The sequence below is a fragment of the Myxocyprinus asiaticus genome, chromosome 11 (assembly GCF_019703515.2).
Source record: "Myxocyprinus asiaticus isolate MX2 ecotype Aquarium Trade chromosome 11, UBuf_Myxa_2, whole genome shotgun sequence".
Lineage (NCBI taxonomy): Eukaryota > Metazoa > Chordata > Actinopteri > Cypriniformes > Catostomidae > Myxocyprinus > Myxocyprinus asiaticus.
Window position 1 is genome coordinate 34,984,558 of NC_059354.1, and position 18,247 is coordinate 35,002,804.

Here is an 18,247-nt window from a genome sequence, read left to right on the forward strand (position 1 = left end):
AGATGTAAACACATTTGAATTAATGCAATGATGTCTGATGGGAGATGACGCTTGTCAGTAATTTGGCAGAATGGGGGCAGTTTCAGAGTACTGCAACATGTCAATTTCCAATGTGATTATGTTGTTACAAAACAAGCAGTAAGCAAAAAGAAAAACAGTTTATGTTGAAAATGTAGTCTAAAAAATAAACAGTAGCTAACAATCTTGTCAATTAACTTTGAGCGGCCAATCTTGTTAAAATTCCCCAAGCCAAATAAGCTTAAAAGATCATCCCATGAATCACTGCTACCCAAACAACCAGGCTCACAAAACACAGTTCCTTTACCTGTCTATTCTGAGCCAAGGACTCCAGGTTAATTACAAAATTAACTTTGTCACCAGAACACTAATAAATGAGAATCCAAAATGACAAATTACACTGACATTACAATACAGCTAGTTAATATACAAAATATCTAGTTGATGTTTCATGATGAACAACTATGAATAAAACTAAACTCCATCATTGCTCTATAAAGACACCTAATTTAGGCAAAACTAATGAAGTAAAAATCTTAAATTAAGACTTGAGGTCAGTTTTTAAAGGTGCACTCAGTAATTCTAATCCAATACACTTTTTGTCAAATTCGGCAAAAATATCTCCTCACAGTCTGCTAGCTGTCCGTTCTGTGGGTGGGCTGAAAAAAAAAAAATCTAGTATTTGTACACAGCTCTGGCTCTGTAAATGGGACAAAAACAAAGTGGATCAGACCAATCCACACAACACTACTCCAACCAATCAGCAACAGGGGGTGGTTCTGCAAGTGCACAGGATGGGGGGTAGGGGCAGAGCGAGAGGGAAATTCATTAGAAGAGCGACAGCAAATCTGGCTGAACTTTCTAAACTCCAAGGAGGACAAATGGCTGAGAAACAGACCAAGAGAAAAAGGTCAGACGAATATAAACTAAAAAAAAGCATTATGATCGTCGAGGTCTAGGAAGGAAGAAGGGCTAGGAGCCGCGTCAACATCGGCGAGGCTTTTCAGCATTGGAGAGACCTCCGAGAGGTAAAAGGCTTGAAGACAGATGCAGAAGGTGCTCTTTTACTTCTTGATAGGTTGGTAACATAAATTCTGTTATGTTTCACAGAACTCATATATGCTGATGTTGTGATGTTATATTTAGTAGCAGGAGAGTTGAGAGTGTCTGGAGCTGTAGAGTGGAGCTTCCAAAGGAACACTGAAGGGAGGCGTGTGTTTGTTTTTGCAGTTGAGTTGGAATATCAACAGTGTTTCTCAGGAATCACTGAGTGCACCTTTAAGTCTGCAGCAGATTAGTATCCACCACAGTGTGGAGTACGGAGAAATGACCCCAATGGCATTGCCATACTATTGAGGAAAAGTCAAAACTTCGTTTAAGATAATTCTGGGAGATCAAAGAGCTTGATGGAAAGTTGGAACGTCTCAGCAACGCTGTCAGCCTCTTGTTTTTTTCATGTTTTGCTTTTCCCATGTACTCCTCTAAATACACATTTTGTGACTGCAATGACAAAACAATTTCCCGAACACAGAATCAACATGAATTCTCAGGTGTTCTCAGGTTGGTGAGCCGCAAGATGGCTGCACTTGTGAGAGCTCCGGGCAAACTCTACAGCTTTTTGTGCTCTATTATTTTACTTCTAAGTCTGTTTGTAAATGTCTCTTCCTCAATCATACAATATGATCGGCAAACACAACTAGACATCAGATCGTCGCTCAAAACGGACTTTGAGAACGATTCGCACACAAGTACGAGCAGCAGCAGCCCCTTCGCTGTGCATCTGCCTCTTTGTTTACACTCGCGTCGACGTAGGAGGAAGAAGCGCAAAAGAGGCAGATGTGCCAGGATTCTGTGCAGAACTCGGAAAAGGTGCTTCAATCCTCCTCTTCCAAGTATTCTACTAGCAAATGTCCAGTCGCTGGTAAACAAAATGGACGAACTTAACGCTCGGATTAAGTTCCAATGGGACATCAGGAACTGCTGTGTTTTAGCCTTTACTGAAACATTGTTTGATGCGACTGTTCCAGACAACGGAGTTACTCCGCCCAGTTTCACCATTCACCACCAGGACAGAACAACAGACTCTGGTAAGCGCAGAGGCGGCAGGGTTTGTGTTTTGGTGCACTCATGTTGGGGAACGGATGTTTCAGTTGTTGGTAAACACTGCTCTCCTGACGTCTAATTCATTACAGTTAAAGTCTGACCTTTTTTCCTCCCCTGCGAATTCAGTTCAGTCATTCTAACAGTGACTTACATCCCACCTCAGGTAGACAGAGGTTGTGCATTGGACATTTTGTATGAGACTATTAATGGTCTAGAGAACTCGCATCCAGATGCTGTTTTTATTGTTGTTGGGAATTTCAACAAGGCAAATCCGAGAAAGGTCCTACCCAAATACATCCAGCACATTATTTTTCCCACTCGAGCTGAGCAGATGCTGGATCACTGCTACACTGCAGTCACGGACAGCTACAAACCCCTACCCCGCCCTGCCTTTAGGAAAGCTGTTCGCACCTCCATCCTTCTTCTGCCTGCATACAAACAAAAACCCAAACAGGAAATAATGTTTCTCAGGGCAATCTATCAGTGGAGTGAGGAGGCTATCTTCACACTTCAGGACTGTTTCCAATCCACAGATTGGCAGATTTTCCGGCATGCAGCAGACACAGACATTAATGAATGCACAAACTATGTCACCAATTACATCAGTATGTGCACTGAAAACATTGTTCCAAAAATCTGTATCAAATCGTTCCCGAACCAGAAACCCTGGGTTAATGCTGATGTCAGGGCCAAACTTGGCTAAGCAGCAAACTTAACTACAACTCCGGGGACCTGGTGGCATACAGGAAAGCCAGGTATGACCTTCAGAGGGCCATCAGGACTGCAAAGAGAGGCTACAGAGACAAGGTTTTGTCGAACTATCAAGGATCCGACCTCAAGCGCATGTGGAATGGTTTGCGCTCTATCACAGACTACAAAGGTGGGAAAATCTGCGATGGGGGACTATCTGCCTCACTACCTGATGAGCTGAACACCTTCTTTGCTCGGTTTGAGTCAAGCAACACCTTCCCTGCAGTGAAACTACCAGTGGACTGCAACAGCTGCGCACTGACCATCGATGTGCCTGATGTGTTCAGATCATTCAGGACGGTAAACCCACACAAGGCGTCAGGTCCTGATGGCGTCCATGGCCATGTCCTCAAAGCATGTGCCAGCCAGCTAGAGGTTTTCACAGATATCTTTAATCTCTGACAGTCTGTGATTGCCACATGCTTCAAGAAGACCACCATTGTCCCTGTCCCGAAGATGTCTGCAGCCAGATGTCTGAATGACTACTGCCCTGTGGCTCTGACCTTTACAATCATGAAGTGCTTTGAGCAGCTTGTCAAAAACAACATCGGTTACTCCCTTCCGGCCACCATGGACCCTCTCCAATTTGTAGGGCTGCCCCCGACCAAAGATTTTCCTAGTCGACTAGTAGGAGTTAATTTAAGCCATTAGTCAACTAGTTGCACATTTATTAATTACTTGAATATATTTCAATAATGGGGGGGGGGGGGGGGGGGGGGCATCAGAAAATGGTTTGAGTTCCAGGGCTGAGAAAGAATGTTATAAGTAACGTTGTTAACACTGTTCTTCATTACAGAGAAATACTAAACCGTAATAATGAGCCTTTAAAATATACATTTTACAAGCGCACGCACGAAGCCAGCCGCAGCGACACTGGCAAAAGCGATAATGATTCTGAATGTGTCAGAAAAACCAGCAAGGAGACTGTCTGAACATTTTGTTAATTTATAGAGAGATATGCACATTAGGGTTGTGCCGACAGACGATGATCAAGGGGATCGACGATGGTCAGAGTGATCGCCAATAGCTGATGCCTTTGACGATATTTGGCTAATTTTCCCATGTATTAAATTATTATTATTATTATTATTAGGCTATTATTATCAATTAATATTACAAATAATTTGCCCGTAGACACATGCTTGAAGAAACACTTTATTATATTATTAAGAACAGATGACAGAAAAGCGTCTATGCGCATGTATGACATGCTGATATGGAGGCGTGCATTCTCGTGGAACACACGCATCTAAAAGTTTCTCACTCTTTGTTTCTGTCTTCTGATTTTTAATTTTTTTTGCAAGAACAGTATCATCTATGAGTGCTGCAAATGTCCTCCGACATCTCAGCTCAGGAGGTGCTTTGAGTTCAGCTCACTTTATTTCCACAGAGCAGTTTATTGTGACCAACTCTGCAGCCTATACATCTGTGATTAAAACATAAATAATACAAAAACACGTTCACCTCGAACCATGATTTATAGTTCAGTGATTATTGTCATCATAATTATTATTTTTTACATTTATAATTGTTTTTATGTCTTCATTTGTGCAAGTAATTTTCCGCCATGATGTTAAGACAGATTTTTGCCTGATGGTAAATGGAAAGGTGTAATATATATATATATATATATATATATATATATATATATATATATATATATATATATATATATATATATATATATTATTCTTTTATCACTTCATTATTTTCATTGCTTTTCATTTCGTTTGGAGTGCAATTTGAATTTAGAAATGTATTTGATTTAAGTTTTTCGTTTTTTAAATAAATAAATTAAATTTTCAATGCAAAATCACTAAAGCAAGTATATTCACCGATCCCTCAGCCGGTCCATCCCTCAGGCTGCCTATGTAATTGGATATTGCTATATACACTACATTGCCAAAAACATTCGCTCATCTGCCTTTAGACGCATATGAACTTAAGTGACATCCCATTCTTAATCCATAGGGTTTAATATGACGTCGGCCCACCCTTTGCAGCTATAACAGCTTCAACTCTTCTGGGAAGGCTTTCCACAAGGTTTAGGAGTGTGTTTATGGGAATTTTTGACCATTCTTCCAGAAGCACATTTGTGAGGTCAGACACTGATGTTGGACGAGAAGGACTGGCTCGCAGTCTTCGCTCTAATTCATCCCAAAGGTGCTCTATCGGGTTGAGGTCAGGACTCTGTGCAGGCCAGTCAAGTTCTTCCACACCAAACTCACTCATCCATGTCTTTATGGACCTTGCTTTGTGCACAGTCATGTTGGAACAGGAAGGGGCCATCCCCAAACTGTTCCCACAAAGTTGGGAGCATGGAATTGTCCAAAATCTCTTGGTATGCTGAAGCATTCAGAGTTCCTTTCACTGGAACTAAGGGGCCAAGCCCAGCTCCTGAAAAACAACCCCACACCATAATCCCCACTCCATCAAACTTCACAGTTGGCACAATGCAGTCAAACAAGTACCGTTCTCCTGGCAACCGCCAAACCCAGACTCGTCCATCAGATTGCCAGATGGAGAAGCGTGATTTGTCACTCCAGAGATCACGTCTCCACTGCTCTAGAGTCCAGTGGCGGCGTGCTTTACACCACTGCATCCGACGCTTTGCATTGCACTTAGTGATGTATGGCTTGGATGCAGCTGCTCGGCCATGGAAACCCATTCCATGAAGCTCTCTACGCACTGTTCTTGAGCTAATCTGAAGGCCACATGAACTTTGGAGGTCTGTAGCGATTGACTCTGCAGAAAGTTGGCGACCTCTGCGCACTATGCGCCTTAGCATCCGCTGACCCCGCTCTGTCATTTTACGTGGCCTACCACTTCGTGGCTGAGTTGCTGTCATTCCCAATTGCTTCCACTTTGTTATAATACCACTGACAGTTGACTGTGGAATATTTAGTAGCGAGGAAATTTCACGACTGGACTTGTTGCACGGGTGGCATCCTATCACAGTACCACGCTGGAATTCACTGAGCTCCTGAGAGCGGCCCATTCTTTCACAAATGTTTGTAGAAGCAGTCTGCATGCCTAGGTGCTTCATTTTATACACCTGTGGCCATGGAAGTGATTGGAACACCTGAATTCAATTATTTGGATGGGTGAGCGAATACTTTTGGCAATATAGTGTATATATATATATATATATATATATATATATATATATATATATATATATATATATATATTCCGTGAAGGATGGAACAAAACAAATTTATTCACACACGATGTATTTTCCCAGATAACAAAATACCCGACCGGTAGAGAATGCACAGATGAAGTAGGTTCTTCATCTTTCAAAAAGCTGAACAACACACATTTTAATTGCACTTATTTTTATTCCAGTTTCATTTGAATTTTTTGTTAAAATAAATAAAAAATAAAGTTCAGAGTTTGAAATCAAGGTGTCTTGCTTTATTGTTTAGGCTTAACCCTAACCCTGCTTAATGGAAAATTACCCCATAGTACCACCTAGCGTCCAACCAGCATAATACTGGTGGAGTTTTTTCTGCGACCAACTGACCAATCAAAACTTGGTCGACCAAGACTCTTCTCATCGACTAACCTTTGGTCGAATATCAGGGGGCAGCCCTACCAATTTGCATACCGCAAAAACAGATCGACAGAAGATGCCATTGCTCTGGCGATGCACAGTGCTCCCACACACCTGGATAAGAAAAACACCTACATGAGAATGCTGTTCATCAACTACAGCTCTGCCTTTAACACCATCATTCCAGACAAACTCATTGCAAAGATTAAGGATTTAGGATTGAACACTCATCTGTGCAACTGGATTTTGAACTTTCTGAAGAGCAGACCCCAGGTGGTGAAAATCTGTGACCGCATCTCCTCCACACGGTCTCTGAACACAGGAGCTCCACAGGGATGCGTTCTCAGCCCCCTCCTGTACTCCCTGTTCACTCACGAGTGTGTCGCCAAGCACAGCTCCAATATCATTTTCAAGTTTACTGATGACACCACCATCCTGGGCCTCATCACGGATGGAGATGAGAGAGCCTACAGAGATGAGGTTAGAGTGTTATCAGAGTGGTGCAATGACAGCAACCTCTGCCTCAACATCTGAAAAACTAAGGAGATGATAGTAGACTACAGGAGGCTGCAGGAGGATGACCACCCTTATACATCGATGGGGCTGTTGTGGAAAGAGTTAGGAGTATCAAGTTCCTCTGTGTGCACCTCATAGATGACCTTACCTGGTCCCTTCACACTATGACAGTGGTGAAATCTGCTCGTCAGCAACTCTACTTCCTGCGGAGGCTCGGGAAGTTTGGTCTCCCACCCCAAAATCCTAACCAACTTCTACAAATGCACCATAGAGAGCATCCTGACTGGGTGCATGACTGTCTGGTTTGGCAGCTGCTCCCTCCATGACCCCAAGGCCCTCCAGAGAGTCGTGAGAGCAGCTGAACTCATTATTGGCAACAAACTCCCAGCCTTACAGGACATCTTCCATACACGATGTCTAAGGAAGGCTCACAAAATCACCACCTAGCACACAGACTGTTTACCAGACTGCTATCAGGCAGACGGTACAGCAGCATTCAATCCAGAACCAGCAGGCTGAAGAACAGTTTCTACCTGCTGGCCATCAGGATCTTGAACAATCTGAAATCCAGTCATTACTCCTCCTACTCTTTCACTCATGTCTCCACTACCTCCCACACACTGGCCACCTCACTGACAGCTCAAGGTCACTCTTGGACAATCTCTTCACATGTTTTTGTCACTTTTGTGCATGTTGCAAAATTTCAAAGGGCACACTTACCACTTTACTGCTGCTAAGGACTAAAGGCAGTTGCTAATCGGATGAGAAGCGCCACACCGCGTCGCGGCTTGGACACGGCACAGGTATCAAACACAGTGCACATCAATGCGGTTCACGTGGCAGACAGTACACACAAAAGTTATCAAGGTTTTCCCCTTTTTAAAGAATGAACAAGGCTAGAGTAAATAATATATGTCCATTGATAATGATTTGGGTCGAATTTAAATAGAAAATATTCGAGTTGCGCTCCGTGGTGCAGCAGAAATTTGAGCAGCCTCCGGAGTTGTAGGTGGGCGCCACCGACAGATGCCGAGTGTCGGCGGCAGTGTGCGTACCTTCATTGAAAACAATTGTTTTGAATTTTAGAACGCCCCATGTTGTTCGCCAGATGCATCTGGTGTGCGACCCCCTTAAGTCCTGTCTCTGTGCAATATATTGATGTATTGATCATATTTATTACACACTACAGCTACCATTATTTTACTACCTTTTTCCCCATCTCCTATCAGACATGTTAGCATCAGCTACAGCATGTTTACCTTCCCCTGCGGCTTGACCTGAAGCACACATCAGCAGCATGGAAGATCCAGGTTCGGATACCGTGTTGAAACCAGGAAGTAATCGCATTCACATAATCAGTGATGAACATGATTCAGGAGGTTGTATTTTTCCCTCTAACATAACATTTTTAATCTACTGATGGTTAGGTTTAAGTTTGGGTTGGGGGGAACAGTTAATAAAATATGCATTTCTCGTCACTGTATTAAAGCCTATACAGCTGAAAGCAACTCGCTTAACAGCTTGCTTTTGGTGCCCTTTATACCCAGAAAATGGAGCTCATACATACCAATACGCCCAAAAACAATTATCGCTTTGGCCACAGGGGGCAGTGATTTGAATTTCAGTAAGCACAGATCGATTTTAGCTTAAAAATATAAAAACAGAAAACTATTTTGTGAGATCAGTCTGAAAAATTAATGTCATTGGTTGGGCCAATGTTGCAGTGTTGGGCTGGTTGAAATCCTCAAACAAACAGAGCAATGTTATGAAAATGCCTCTGAGTCACAGTGTTTACTTGTTCTGTTGAATCAGCCTTCAGCTTGCTTCTCTGCATTTTAAGAAGGGATAGAATAATTACACAAACCACTTAATAACTACTTGCCACAATATCATAATTTTCACACCGGTGTGGTGTTCACGTTCACACCGACTAACCTACACTTACCGCTGGTCAGATGATAAGTGGTACTATGGGGTAATTTTCGTTAAGCAATAGCCTACACAATAATGCAAGGCAGCTTGATTTCAAACTTTTAACTTTATTTTTTAATAATTGTAACTAAATATTCAAGTGAAACTGAAAAAAAAAAAGTGACACCAAAATGTGTGTTCAACTTTTTGAAAGATGGCTTTTCAACAGTTGTGAAGGGCAATACCTCTATGGCAACGAACCTACTTCATCCGTGCATTCTCTCCATCATGGGCTACCGGTCGGGTATTTAGTTGTCCGGGCAAATACATCACTTATTGTGGGTTGCTGCAGGTTTAATGTTGGCGTTTTATTACCTTTCAGCCCAGGAACCAGTCTAGCTGCTTCAGAAGGGTAATGACTTTGAATGTGTGTGAATAAATTTGTTTTGTTCCCTCCTAGGGCTTAGCGATATGCATATGTTCACGATATTTATTTTTTATTTTAAAAAAATATACATATCACAATATCCAATATCGTAAACCCCCCAGCTGAGGGGTCGGTGAATGTTCTTGCTTTAGTGATTGTGCATTGAAAATTAAATTCCTTTATTTAAAACACAAAAAACTAAAACCAAAAAGACATTTCTAAATTCAAATTGCACTACAAACTAAATGAAAAAACTATTAAAATAAAGTGGTCAAAAAAAATTTGAAAAACAAAAACAAGTCACATAGGTAGGCTACACTGTGCGAGGTCACAGGTGGCAAGAGCGCTAAAAATAATAAATTTGCTTCTTTTCTAATTTGTAGATTTGTTCTTGCAATGCCACATCAAATTACAGGGATGCAAACTCATGAGGGGCGAAAAAGGTAAGACAATTACTGGTCCATGAAAATGTTTCTGGGGATTTTTTTTTAAAGAATAAGCACCAATTCCAGCTATTTTAATGCAATTTAAGTTTATTCAAGTTTACAATTGTGTAGAATTAGCTGCAAAATAAAGAGTATTTTGGTGGTTTCACAAATTTGTTCAATTTTATTAACTGATTAGTTCAGTGACCCCTTCTGGAAATGTCACTAGGTGGCAACAAATGAGCGTCTTATGTGCTATGAGTGAGTCAGTGAATCATTTTGAGTCCCGAAATCTACCAAGAGACTTAATAGTGTTTAAGCATTAAAAGAACAAAGACAATCTATAGTCTTCCTTCAGTCTGAGCTTTATTTTTCATCCAAAAAGACAACAATAATAGTCTAATAATAGTGAGTTTCAATAACGTTCTTTCTTTCTCCTTTATTCAAACATGCATGGCTACAAATCTACTGACTTCAATATAAGAACTATAAACAAAGCAGATCTACGGTGTAATTTTCCTACAGTAGCCTTTTTAAACTGCTGCGCATGGCTTTTATCAGAAAATACCACAACAATAGACAAATAATAATAATTTTGAGTTTCAATAATGTTCTTTCGTCATTGTAAAGCACATTTCACATGAGTTGAGTCGAGGCGTCAACGCTCCGTCCAATGCCAGCGTCAAGCGCCGCATTGCCCTCCACATGACAAGAGTTGCAAAAACCATCACAGGGGGGCGATTTTACGAGATTGCCAAGTAAAAAAAGTGGGAGGTGTGCACAATAAACTTTGAAAACTTATAACGTATTTGGAAGAGAGAAAAAAGCTTGCAGTTGCTTTGATAGCAGAAAGTAATAAAACGACTCGTTTATGTTTAGGTCTATGCGTTTTCTTGGTGAATTTAAATTAGTTCAATAACTGGGGTCTCTGATATTCGTAAACGATAAGTTAATATTTAATGATAAGAAATTATGAGACAATGAATGTCTCCACAAATTTGGACACTAGTGTGCCACGGCACAGTGGTTGGGAAACACTGGTATAGGCTATATATAAAGCGACCCTGCAGAGTTGCACTCACAACGAACTGCTCTGTGAAAATAAAGCGTACTGAACTCAGAGCATCTCCTGAGCTGAGATGGTCTGAGGTCATTTGCAGCATTCTCATAGATGATACTTTTCTTGCAAAACATTTTCAGAAGACTGACACACAGAAAGAGTGAGAACCCTTAACATACGCGTGCTCCACGAGACTGCATGGCTCCGAACAAACAGTGTGTCAGACATGCGCATAGACGGCATTGATTAAAATTTTAATCAAATTATTTACAGTACATGATATGCTGATTAATCAAATTAATCGCAATTAATCGCATATACAAATATTTTCTGAGAAAGCCTCTCAAATAACAATAATTCAATACATAAATATATAATTGTAAATAGTTATATTTAAATATTTTTTAAATATATATTATAAAATTAACAGTTCAGATCATTAAAATGCATTACATTATTGTTGCAGACAAGCATTAAAAAGACAATACAAAAAGTGGCTTTAGAAAGCAATATATTGTTTATTTCCATAATGAACATGAGCCTATCATTGGCAACAGTCCATAACACACCATTTTGCAACTGAATTAGTCAATCTGTCCGAGACAGATTTATTATAAGAGCTTGGTCTAAGCACGTGTCAATATACCGCTGTCAGACAATTTTGGGGCCTCACTTTGGTTGTGTCGTGTCATAAACACAGCATTTTTAGGACGCTGTATCAAGTTAACCTTAGCTTGAAACTTTGAAAAACACATCTCAAGATCCCTGCATTCGAAATTGCGCTCCGTCTAGCTGTATTTACACATTCTCATCTTGTGTCAAGCAAGCCTAAGTGTGGTTTGTTCACTGTACAGCTGCACGTTGTCTAAAAACAGCTGGAGTTTCACTTACTTCTCCCTGCTGAAAACAAATTGCTCCAAAAACAGAAATATTAAATTTTATGGTCCAGGGACACGATCAAAAAATTTTATATAATTAAATCGCACTAAATTAACGTGATAACTAAATATTCAAAGCTTCAGTGTCAGAAATCAGAAATCTATCTGATATTTCACATGCTGGGGAATGGCATGTGACTGTAATGGGCTCTTGTATAAAAAAAAAAGGTCCTCTGATCACGTGCAGCATTATTAGAGACACAGCTTATAATGGTACTGCAACATATTTAGGATTCACTTCTTTCGTTAGTGCCAGTTCACAGGGCCATTTACTGGGAAACAAGAGTCTGAGGACAGTTGAGGTTTCCATGGCAACAGTACATGCAATAATGCAGTCGCTTGGCAAAGGTAAATCTATACCAATTACCTCTCTATTCACTGAAAACAAAAATCTGCTTTGCGCTCTGGCTCTAATTGACATGATGTAACAAGGTTAGATTTACATAAGACATCAAAATAAAGGTAAATACAGTAAATCACACAACATTTATAGACCTGATCCGGAGGCAGCTCTATAGTTTGCTCTGTAAGAATAGAATTATCTAAAAAACAAAAACACACCTCTCTTTCACTGTATGGAAAAACAAAAGGTGCAATGAAAGTGAATGGTGACTAAGGATAACATTTTATGTTCCACATGAGGAAAGAAATTCTTATAGGTTTGGAACAACATGAGGTTGAGTAAATGATAGAATTTTAATGTTTAGGTCAACTATCCTTTTTAAGACAATAACTTATCAATAAAATCACAATGTCAATAAGTACTTATTCTTTTCATTAAGATATATTTTCCAAAATAATCAAGGAATGAACTCTGTACCTTCCAAAGGTCAAATCTCCCTTTGTGATAATACTACAATCTAAACCTAATTGCTTTGCTCACACACTTATCAACTCTGATAAAACCTAATATTACAGAACAAAGAATCACATTTAAGAGGCTACGTCCGCCAGCTCTGGTGGTAATTGCACAATTGTATTATCACAACACATTACCAACAGCCAAGCCGTAAATTGTAGGTGACACTGGCCACCTTTAAATTTGTGGTTCATCCCACAAGGAATTTCTCAATTAAAATGTTAATCTGTCAGCTTTGGCAAGCAGCACACTCATCATTTATCCCACAAGACAAAAGAGGGTTTTGTTTCCTGATTAAAGACGTGAAATGAAATTAAATGAAAATGTACAACTCCGTGACTGACCCTACAAGAACAGCTTGCACTTTCACAGCATCACAGGGATACTTGAAGATTTTAACATATAATCCTTTATATCTGTTAAACAGTTTTACCTCAAGCATCTAGATGAAGAAGCTTTCTTATATTCCACTTACTTCTAGTACTACACAACATGTAACAAATTCATTCAAAAGAACAAATAGAACCTCCAACAAACTTTCTAACTCCAGGTCTTTAGCTGTAACATGTGTGACCCTCTATGATCTGCAAACATACCAAACAGCTATTATAATCCAGTTTTCTGTCTTCAATTCTGCATGTACAGTACAGTAAATTGGTTTAAATATGCACCAAACATCTAACTCAAAATGAAATGAGGCTTTCCTCTTCCACTGTGGAAATTTGTAGTGTTTACATGGCTCAAGCACAGTTCCTACTATTTCATGCTTTCCAATATTCTAGAAGCAGTTGCCTTCTCCTATACACTGCGACATGAACGTTTGGATACACTTTAAAAAAAACAATTACAGAGAGATCAGCAAAATGGCATGTTCTCCTGGCAACCTCATGGACAGTTGTTTCCCTACGAGGGGAACAGAGCGGTATTATCTTAACATCTTGCATAACGAAGCCCGCCAAGCTGGAGTCAGGTTCCTCTCTGCACAGCTCAATGGGGGAAAAAACAGGCCAAGAACGTTTGTTTACACAAGCTAAGAGGACACGGCAATTAAGCATTTAGACATCTGAGTATTTCTCTGGTGTTATATAAAAGCACCATGAAGACATTATTCAATGTTTACCTAGTTCAGTTGTTTGTGTTATTACCATAATTCTGTTAAAAAGAAAGTTAGAAATGGAGACCGTAGATTAAAAAGAATGAAAGCACTGTTGATTCTTCAAATGCATTATAAAAATCAATGTTTGTAATTGTGTTTACATTGATCTTCAGAGATCTACAGCTGTGCTTCTTAATATCAGGAATAAACACTGTGCCATTCCCGTTGAGGGGGCGTTCACACACATACAGCGACTGGCAGCAACAAAGCGAACAGGAGTCATTCATTTTATGTGAGTTAGCAATTTCAGGTGACACGAGGCCATTGGTGATGTGATATTGGCATGTCCAAAGATGAGACTAAGTTTAACTTTAACTTCAAATTTAAAGGGGTCATGGCATGCCTTTTTAAATTATTTTAATATGTTCCTTGAGGTTGACTTATAATATTAGTAAAGTTTTTTTGCACAAAAAAACAACAGTAGTATATTTGTCAAACATGATCAATTCCCCCCCCCCCCACCCCACACATTCTGACCTGCTGTCAGAAATGCCCAGATTTTTTTTTTTTTTTATATATACAGTGAACTCGTACATGTGAATAGATCAAGGAAAATTGTATTCCTCATGTCATAATCCCTTTAACTGGGTGCAGTGAGCAATGACGTGATGCAGTGTCAATCAATAGGTGCAGATTCTGTAAACGGGTAAAACTGTTAAATCTTATTCATTACTATTGCTAATATAGAAGGTGCGGGATATGAACAAAGCCCTAAACAAAGCATAAAATTTTGCCACATATCTCATCCCTCATCATTTGTGCTACGGACATGAATGATGCCTCAAAATGTATGGCTTTTAAGGAGACGTGGGTTATTACTTTTCAAACAATTAGACTATCAGTCTCTGCCTGGTAAACAAGCTACATCTAGGGACCAGAATATTGGGGTGGGCTCTTTTGACTGGCAACCATCCAGAACACCCAAGTAACCACCTAGAAGTGTTTCTAGCAACCACTCAGAACAAGCTGGCATAGTGGTGTTGAGTTTTGCATGGTTAAGCACCACTCATTGTTTAAAGAAATGTGCATTTCTAGTTTGGCAGTAGTGTAAGGATGACAGTTCACAGACAAGCCAAGGTACTAATTATTGGACCAAAAACCTCTAAAAAAAAATAAGCTGCTAAAATATAATTTGACTCGATGGATGTACTGTTACGTCGTCTTCTACAGCGAAGAACTTTGGTGTTATATTTTATACCAATCTGTAGAACAGTATTCTGTTACGACACATGCACTCTGTTGCTGATGCCGAAAAACTAATTCATACGCTCGTGACCTCCAGACTAGATTATTGTAATGTATTACTGGGAGGATGTACTGCAAGTTCAATAAATAAACTTCAATTGATTCAAAATGCAGCTGCCAGAGTGCTGACTAGAACCAAGAAATATGATAATAAATTTTATTACCCAATTTTATCGTCATTACATTGGCTACCTGTTAAGTTTTGTATTCATTTTAAAATTCTGTTAACTACATACAAATCTTTGAATGGTCTAGCTCCACTGAACTTAAGTGACCTTCTGTCATGCTATATTCCGTCACGTTAATTACGATCACAAAATTCTGGCCTGTTAATAGTTCCTAGAATATCAAAATCCACAAAAGGAGGCTGAACTGCAATGCATCTCATTGATCTCTGCCTGAATCAATTCTCTATAAATCTATTGATGGACTACACTCTTGAAATGGAATACATAGACTTTCAATTAATTGCCAACAAAAGCCTTCATCAGCCAACTAACAAAGGACAATGCATCTATGTGAACTTCTGCAGTTAAGCCAGGATGGACTTCAAAGACATTAGACATTAATCTTAAAGTTCATACAAAATCTTTGTATAAACACTGGCCCTTAACACTTACTTAGTTTACTAATTTTAAACCATGACCTGCACTGCACATAAATAACTAATACTGGCATTATTTATGCTGTTTAGCCAGAGGGGAACTGGCCCCCACAGTGAGTCTGGTTTCTCCCAATGTTATTTTTCTCCATTAACCAATCATCTAATGGAGTTTTGTGTTCCTTGCCACAGTCGCCTTCGGCTTGCTCCCTGGAGTCCTAAATACAATTATTATTTATTTTATTTCATTCTCAATTTACAATCATATTTATTCAAACTACACAATGATGACTCTAAGACTTTGTAGATATTTCAGTTTCATTTTCTGTTAATGCATGATTTACATTAGATTTAAAGCTGCTTAAAGCAGCCTTTGACTGGGTCAATGTCTGAACGAGTGCAACTACTTCAACGAAGGCCAGATGAGATAAAACATCCAGTCAACACTGTCAGTCAAGACGATTTGAGACCAAAAGTCTTGGCTACAATGTGCATTGTACAGTCTGACATACAATGAATGTGAATGGTAACCACACCTGTCAAGCAAGATTTTCAGGGAATAACTACTTTAATTTCAGTCTAATCCTAATACAAAGTTATTGCTTGGCTGCAGATGACTTGGAATATATATGCATGAGTTGTATGGACTGCTTTTTTAATGCATGTATGGTGCCTTTTTTGGGCTTGACAGTCCCGGTCCCCATTTATGTTCACTTTGTTGAAAACAGCATTGCGTCCAATCTGCTAAACATCTCATTAAGTGTTCCATGGAACAAAGTAAGGCATAGGAGTTTGGAATGACATGAGGGTGAATAAATAATGACAGAATTTTAATTTTGGGTAAACTACACCCAAATAGTAATCCCTAAGTCTCCAGTGGTTTAATCCATGTCTTCTTTAGGGATCCAATCAGTTTTGGGTGAAAATAGATCAAAATGCAACTCCTTTTTCACTAAATCTTGACATCAGCAGTCTCCTTGGTGATCAGGATTTCAAGCTCGATTACAGTTCCTAGCACCATCTAGCTCTCTGCGCATCGTCAAGCACTAGGAAATGCAATCGAGCTTGAAATGATGATCGTACCTAGAGACTGCAATTGCAAGATGTACAGTGAAAAGTTATATTTTGATCTGTTTTCACCCAAAATCGATTAGATCGCTTCAGTAGACGTGGATAAAACCACTGGAGACATGTGGACAATTTTTATGCTGCCTTTGTGCTTTTTGGAACTTCAAAATTTTGGTCACCATTCACTTGCATTGTATACACCTACAGAGCTGAGATGTTCTTCTAAAAATCTTTGTTTGTGGTCTGCATAAGAAAAAAAGTAATTCACATCTGAGATGGCATGAGGGTGAGTAAATTATGAGAGAATTTTCATTTTTGGGTGAACTTATTCCTTTAAATGTAGTGATTAAATGTATACTGTGTTTACCAAATAGACACATTTTCCCCCTACCCATTACTGACATGGAACAAGAAGGCCATAAGGGGAAGGTGTCTTTTCCACTGGTTAGCTTTAGTTGTCTCTCCTCTACGTCCAGCACAGCCCCTGAGGCTCTTGAGAACAGACACAAATACACTTTGTTGCCTCGGTTGTTCTTGGATCCCTGAGCACATAAAAATTAGTTGTCACTGCTGTTTACCACCTCTGTCAAAGTGGCTTCTCCCAGAGCACCTCCAGTGGCTTTTGCAAATAGTAATCAGATTCGCAGGGAGTGCTGGGTCGTTATTAAAAGATCCCTGAAGCAACACTGCTTTTTTCTTAAACCCACTTTATTTGGTTAGAATAAGAAGAAACTCTCTTTAAAGGCCAACAGATGAGAAACACCTTCCTATTCAGCAAATGTAAGATGACAGCCGATGACAAAATTTGTGTCTAGCGATTTCATGGTGTCAAATGCACCAGCATAAAGCAATGACAGAATGATGCAATTTATGTGAATAGTCCTTGATTCTTAGTCTCGTGAAATGCTGAGTATGTCATTGCAGGGATTATATTTCTTTGTTTTACCTTTTTTAACATTGTGGGTATTGTGCCATCTCAAAGACTTACTGCTTTTGAGGTACTTCAATTCAACTCTATATTTGTTTAGCATTTTTCACCATGCATATTGTTTCCAAAGAACAGTTCTTTATAAATCCCCCAATGTGCAAGTCAAAGGCGACAGCTGCAAAGAAAAATATATACATATAACTCTGTATATGTTTAAGTAATTGAGGAAGAAATATTAGGTGGAACCATGAAACCCTGGTAATTACCAGCTGTTAAACTGGGAGATAAGGAGAGTAAACCGCCACAACCCTAAGTAGATAACAGGATATAAATCTGGGAGTGTGAACTTGTAACTCCCCTCACACTACCACTGACATGACATATTGCAAAGGTTTTACACACTCAAAAGTGTAGTCTGTTTAGCATGGACTCTTGCAGAAACTTGGCAGGAAAACAAAGTTCTCATGATGGTAAAAGGTTTTATATCGTAATGGATTGGGTGACACTGGGTCCATGGTCCATCATGTGTGCTTTTGTTATATAACGATTACTGATTAAACCCATCAGCATTTTTTCAAGCTAAGTAGTAGTGAAAATGTTTATGTAGTTGCTCTGGTGCAATTCAAAACACTGAACTTGATTTTTTTAAACGTAAAGTCAAACGATTTGAGTAGCCTAAATTGAGA

The 18,247-nt window shown here is 39.5% G+C and overlaps 1 protein-coding gene across 3 annotated transcripts in view; it reads right to left on the reverse strand.

The window, feature by feature from the left end:
* Nucleotides 1-18,247, reverse strand: part of LOC127447684 (amine oxidase [flavin-containing]-like) — a 54,410-nt gene that overhangs the window by 34,457 nt on the left and 1,706 nt on the right. Inside the window, exon 2 of one of the 3 annotated variants that reach the window (XM_051709684.1) lies at nt 6,440-6,894. The exons of 1 other annotated variant lie outside the window; for it this stretch is intronic. Coding sequence is in view for 1 of the 2 variants with exons in the window: in XM_051709683.1 (XP_051565643.1) it covers nt 2,409-2,427 (19 nt within the window). In the remaining variant the exon portion in view is untranslated. Of the gene's footprint in view, nt 1-2,408; nt 2,434-6,439; nt 6,895-18,247 lie in introns of those variants that run through there. One more of the 3 variants, XM_051709683.1, reaches the window with a different exon arrangement.